This window comes from Micropterus salmoides, unplaced genomic scaffold (assembly GCF_014851395.1).
Source record: "Micropterus salmoides isolate LMB-PRFRI ecotype aquatic unplaced genomic scaffold, ASM1485139v1 Ms_hic_scaffold_15, whole genome shotgun sequence".
NCBI classification, from domain to species: Eukaryota; Metazoa; Chordata; class Actinopteri; order Centrarchiformes; family Centrarchidae; genus Micropterus; species Micropterus salmoides.
This window is the reverse complement of record NW_024040596.1, coordinates 15,426,529-15,432,909: the sequence shown is the minus strand read 5'-3', so window position 1 is coordinate 15,432,909 and position 6,381 is coordinate 15,426,529. Positions and strand designations below refer to the sequence as shown.

Below are 6,381 nucleotides of genomic sequence, written 5' to 3'. Positions count from 1 at the left end.
ACCGTTCACGACTGAGCTTGTTTTTACAGAAAGCAGCACCACCCAAGTTTCTGATGTCAGATTGCTCATGTAAACACATAAGCACAATATGCCTTTTTGCCCCTAAAGCTCTGAATGAAGATTCTGTCACTTGAGGGTACCGTTACAAAAATGACTTTTTGTATATATTTGAGCCACAAACAATTTAATTTCCGTAATGCAAAGGAATCAAAACTGCAGAAGCCTTTTTTACCATCTTCAGTTGAAAATTCACACAGAAAGAAGACTGTGGATTTTGTGCCCCATTTCAGTGCAGTCGCACTAAGAATAGACCTCTACACAGCCAGTATGGAGAGGGAGAATGATTACAGCAACAATTCCACATGTTTGGTGCACATATGGGCATGTAGAGCTGGACTGATTAGTCAATGAATCAATAAGTCAACCAATGGATAATTAATCCATAACTTTCTTAATAAATTTAATTTAATAAATTATTGCAGAAGACATTTTTCAAGTACAAATGCCAAATGTGTTAATGCTCCAACTAATCAAATGCCAGGGCTCTACTTTTCCTTGTCTTACATTATGATATATTGACTATCTTTGGGTTTTTGATTGTTATTTGGACAATTTTGGCTCCAGGGAATTGTGACATTGTGACATTTATCACTATTTTCTGATGTTTTATACAACAAATAAATAATAGATTAATTGAGAAAATAATCAGCACATTAATAAGGAAAATTAATAATGAAAATAATCAGTTGCAGCCCTGAGTCTGTCCTTCATAAAGGTAAAATACAGTTTATCTTGCTGTGCAGGATCCTAATCTGTACAAGGCAGCCCTGAGAAATCCATTTAATCATATTTTCTTAATTTTTGGATAGTATCATAGCAAGGAAGCTCCCGCAGGAGATACTTTACATCATTTACCAGTTGGAAGAGTCAGTGGAGTTCCTCCTGGTGACTATAGGTTGATCAGTGTGTACAGAACAAACCTCAGATACGTCCTTCCTATTAACACATCACTAAACAATAATCTCTCATTTGAAAAACAATCATTCCTATCCTTTCAAGGGGCAATCTAGTCTAGCATCTTGCTCCTGCACGGATTAAACGTCTCGCACAATGCACAGTAACGCAACATTGGAAAGAAGAAGATCTGGGATGGTAAATGACATAGACTATTTGATTCCATTAACGCGATTAATAGTCTCAAGAGCAACTTAGGCTACAAATAAGGCTGTAGGCTATATAAACCACAACAACACATCAATAAACGCGACAAGCAGTAGGCCAACGCAGCTCGCAGAGGAGGGAGACACTGACGTCAATTAAGAGACAACACATCTTTTCAAAACTCCAATCAACACTATAGTCTTTTAGTCGGCCCAGCTTTAGTGGTAAGTACATTTTTCATTGCAAAATTCTTAAACTGCTCTTTATTTAGGCTACATTTATAATATTATTCATATTTGATCAATATATTCCGTGTTTCTGGTTAATTACAGGCCTAATCTGCATATTTGGATTTGCAGAACAAATGATTATTAACATTGTTATTAGGCTATTAGCCACTATAGGGTAATTAACCATTTTAGACCTTATAATACAGAGTCAAACATATAAGCCAGTGTTAGGCTATATGTTTGCAGATGTAGGACCTATTCTTCTGAAATTTTATTTTGAAGTTTATAATAGCACCCACAATAGTGGGGGGGAAAACATTTGTTCTGAGAGAAATGTGTGTGTTTTATGAGTTTTAAGGGGATTACTGAGCTACTAAAATTGCTAAATTAGTAATGAGGCTTAATCAATTTTGTTGCTCAACCTTACTGATAAATCAATAGTGGATACAGCTGACCTGTGTTGTGTCCTCAGATGGTCCCAGTGCACCTGAACATACCTGTGGCCACGGTGTTTGTGCTGAGCTGCATGTGTGCCGTGCCGCCGCAGGGCCAGAAGCCGGGTCACGGGGACCCCCTGACGGCCCACCGGGCGAACCCGCAGTGCTGGGACTCCTCCTCGGCTCTGCTGCTGGAGATGCGCTCCCCGAGGATCGCTGACACGGTGCCCGCCTTCTGGGACCTGATGGTGTTCCTCAGGTCGTCAGAAAACGGCAAACACACGACGCTGTTCTGGGACCTGGCTCGGGTCTTCTGGGACATCTATCTGGACTGCGTGCTGTCCAGGAGTCACGGCCTTGGGCGGAGACACATCACCGCCGTACACTCCCTCATTACTGACAGTAAGAGTCCAACCTCACACACACACACACACACACACACACACACACACACACACACACACGGCCCATAGATCAGTCCTGTCTCATTTTGTTTATCATTATTGTCATGTTTTGGTCATCATATCACTTAAAACTAACTAAATAGGCTACTGAGTATCAAGTAGGTGTCCGTTTTACTCATGTAGACTATTCCCATTACATGCCACTTTATACATTGTTCCTCACCTATTGTTATTTTAACATTCACTAGCAAGGACCACAATCAACGGGTATGATTAAATGATTTATTGAGTAACAAACAGAAGATGTATGAAGCTTGCAGTAGCTGAATAGACATTAGAAAGCGTTGTGGGGAAGCTACGATAGGGAAATCCGCCGTAGCACCCGGGCACGACGGACCCACTATAAACCTATGGATCAGGAGGCAGGACAGAGAAAGGGGTGGGAGGGAGGGATGCAGGATACGAGGGCGAATGGGAGGACTTAGGACGTGTGGGTATTTATGGAAATGCTGGCGATGACGCGCTTGAAACTCTGCTAATTAGCACCACTTAAAAAACTTATGAACTTGTGCATTAATATAGATTAAACTACTCAACAGTATATAAAGTAGCAGGCACAACTTTAAAATGCTGCTTACATGTTAATGAATTCGTAATAATATTCTAATCATATACTAAAAACACTAACAGGAGCCATTCTGCTGTATAATGAGGACTTTCGCTTCTTTATGATCATACTTTTGGTATTGCATCTTAACTTTTAGGAAATCATTTGTACACTTACTTGTACAGAAGACATGTCTGATTAGTTTGGAGTAGTTCTAGCAACACTCATCTTTAAAGTGATTTTTGAATAATGTATTTTGCAGTGTGTATTGAAATTATACTTGAAATTTAAATGTTTTATTTTGTTATTCAAATGTTAGAAAAAGGGCTACTCCAATACTTAAATTCAAAACACTATGAACCTGCTGTTACTCCCACTTTTAATACAGGGTTTGACACTAGACAACAACATCAGCTATTAAGGTTTTTCTGAATTTTGTGAAAGTTTGTTTGAGTAATATTTAGTTGCAAAATCTCCATTTTCAATGTCCAGAAGTCAAAAGGCAACTGGATTTTCTGTTTAATTTTGGAGACAGCAAGTTATCTTTAACATATGTCCTATCCTATCCTTAACATCACAAATAATAAAATTAATACACTGAATATTCACACACATTCTGCATATCAAAAAATATAAAATCAAACTCCTGATTTCTGCACTTAAAAGTAAGCATGTGAATTTGTGCTGCAATTGAATCAGACCTGTGAAACGTGTGCAAACAAAAATATATGTTTTGTGACATATGTATACTTTTGCACAAAGTACTCAAGTCAGTAATAACTTTAAGTCATGACAACATTTTAAGTGACATCTTTTCTGCTCCCACATTATTATTATGTTCCATATACTCCACCCTGTTCACTCAAACTCATTTTTGATATCTTTGGTTACTCATTGCTTTACAGAATCCAATGAATAATACATATAAATGGTGGTGTAATATTATAGATTAACATAAAACCTAAGTGATCCCTGGGAGAAATTCACAAGCCACCCAGCAGATAAAGTATATGAAGTAGTCGAATTAAGCTCCACCTTTTCCAGCTGCAACATATATATATATATTATAAAGCAAAATAAATAGCTACAGTTGACAAATTAATTTCTATTTAATCAAATGTATTTTATAGGAAAAAGGCATTTTCCACATGGGGTAAGATAGCAACTCTATGGTGTGAAATCACTTTAATAGGTGCAAATTACAGATAAAATGAACTACAGCTAGCTGGTTAAAAGCAAGGGGAATGTAGACCTATGTTGTAGATGTAAACTTATGTTGCCTTATGTTATTAGCTTTCCTTTTGTTTATTTCTCAGACTTTTAAATAGTGAGGTTGCTATGAACTTCATTAGCAGAAAGTCTGAGGTAAAACATGTGCATGCCAGCTAGCTAGCTGGAAATGTGAGCATATGTGAGCTTATAACCTCAGAATTTTACCTGAGATTTTCTGTGAAGTTGTTAGTTGGCTAAATGGGCTCTCCACTGTCTAAATAACATCTAACTTTCAAATGATCAAGGGGCACGGTGACCGATGGGGCATCTTACCCCAAACATACTAATCTAGCATTTTACTACTTTAACCAAAAACTATAAAAATCTTTCTCTCTAAATAATTGCATAACTTATCTTAATGTAAATATACATAAATTGAACACTTATTTCAACTTCAGTCAGAATTACTTTGATCAAATAACTTAACTTCAATTTTTAGTTGAGTGAGACTGGGGACAGCCAGAAGAAATGGTGAAGGGAAAAAATTTTGACATTTTGTGGGGTCTTTTTAGAATTACCATGGGGGGGTGTCTTACCCCATGTTACCCTACATTATTCTGAAATAATCTGCATAAAGAGTACTTTTACTTTTGGTACTGTTATGACCCCCTGTTGGTCTGGGGGAGTGGGGGCCATAAATATATAGGCAAAACTGGTATAGATCTTAAAAAGGTAACTTTTATTGGTAACCCGGTCCTCAAAAGGAGGCCTGTACCTATCTATATATTTAAACAGGGTTAATTCTTGCTACAAAAAGAACACAAAGAGCACAGCACCCACTACACCTGATGAAAACTAACTCAATATTAAACAAAAATACTAAATGAATTTCTCCACTACACACAATGTAGAGCTAACAAACAAGGTATGCGAATTGTTCCACTACACACAATGTAGAGCTAACAAGCAAAGTACACAGTCAGTACCAGCGGCACACAAGTCAATAGGCGGTGACAAGCTGCCTCAAGCAACAGGTGGACTCTCCTTATGAGCAGGAGGTAATCAATGTGGTGACCAGCCATTGGTTGAGCGGGAACAGAGGGAACCAATAGGTGGGACTGAAGTCAGCACCCCAGAAACCAGGAAGTAGGCGGGTCTTCATTCCACAGGGACACAGCCTACTTGGTAGAGGTGAGACAGAAAAGGGGAAACACAAAGGTGACAGCGACAGCTGTGACAGTACTTTAAGTGTATTTTGATGCCAGTACTTTTACTTAAGTAAAACATTTGAATGCAGGACATTTACTTGTAGCAGGCAGAGTATTTCTACACTGTGGTATTGTTATTTATATGTACAGGATCTGAGTATTTCTTCCACTTCATGGATTTGCCTCAGGTCTTGACTCTCTCATAAATGTTTTGCCATGCTCAGCCTGTTTGTGTGTGTGTGTGTGTGTGTGCGCATGTGTGTGTGTGTCCTTTACAGAGTCCATCAGATTCAACAGCTCAGGAGCAAACTCTGAGGCGTGGCTCAGTGTCAGAGTGAGACGCAGAGGACATATCAAGACCCTGAAGACCAAACCCAAATCAAATACACACTACCACTAATAATTTGTAATATTTCCAAGTTGATACCTTCTGTCAATATGTTCTTAAGCACTGAAAAACTGGAATATTTTATGATTATATCCTTACAGCTACCTAAAGGATATTTGTGGCTCTCACTAGCCAGTTTGTTGACCTTATCATTGACGTTATTGGTGGTTTAGGTGGTAAAGGATAATGGAGGCCTCAGCTGACGCCATGATTATCTGTTTCAAGACCTCTTGAAGTGTATTATCACTTTATATCACAACCACTGCCCAAAAGAAAAGGAAATTATCATTTTTTTAAATTTAGTTTGTTGTTTATTTAATCTATTCACATCCTATGACCTGTCCCAATCAAAAGTAATGTTTTTATGTGATGACATATGGATAGTAGACGATTCTTGTCAAAATAATTGCAGGATTACCTGTTTGTTTATTGATTTAAAGTATAATAAACTGTTTGTTTGTTCATTTAAAGTATAATAAATTGATGTATCATGGCTGTACCTTGTTTATGCCTGACTATCCAAATTCACTCTCAGTAGCAGCAGGTGTTGAGCAGGAACATGAAGGCAGTAAGTGGCCTTACAACCACATATCCAGACCCCATGGCTCCAGAGGCAGAAATAGCTGCAGAAAGCACAGAAGGAGAGGAGGGAAACAAGGAAGCACAAAACTACAGTAAAATAAGACTCTCTGTAAATGCAGTTAAATTTCACCCCAAAATCTACCCGAAATAAA

At 38.1% G+C, this 6,381-nt stretch overlaps 1 protein-coding gene across 1 annotated transcript; it reads left to right on the top strand.

Annotated features, from left to right (window-relative positions):
* Positions 1-1,863: 1,863 nt before the first annotated feature.
* Positions 1,864-6,243, top strand: LOC119903678 (protein FAM237A-like). The gene is made up of 2 exons (XM_038719902.1): positions 1,864-2,230; positions 5,538-6,243. Exons 1-2 carry the CDS (start codon positions 1,864-1,866, stop codon positions 5,657-5,659), a joined length of 489 nt encoding a protein of 162 aa, XP_038575830.1. The 3' UTR covers positions 5,660-6,243.
* Positions 6,244-6,381: the final 138 nt, after the last annotated feature.

Excerpts from the sequence above, each read along its gene's own strand:
- LOC119903678 (XM_038719902.1), top strand. The coding sequence starts at position 1,864 with ATGGTCCCAGTGCACCTGAACATACCTGTGGCCACGGTGTTTGTGCTG. Across the intron at positions 2,231-5,537 it reads ACACTCCCTCATTACTGACA|AGTCCATCAGATTCAACAGC; the intron begins GTAAGAGTCCAA and ends TGTCCTTTACAG.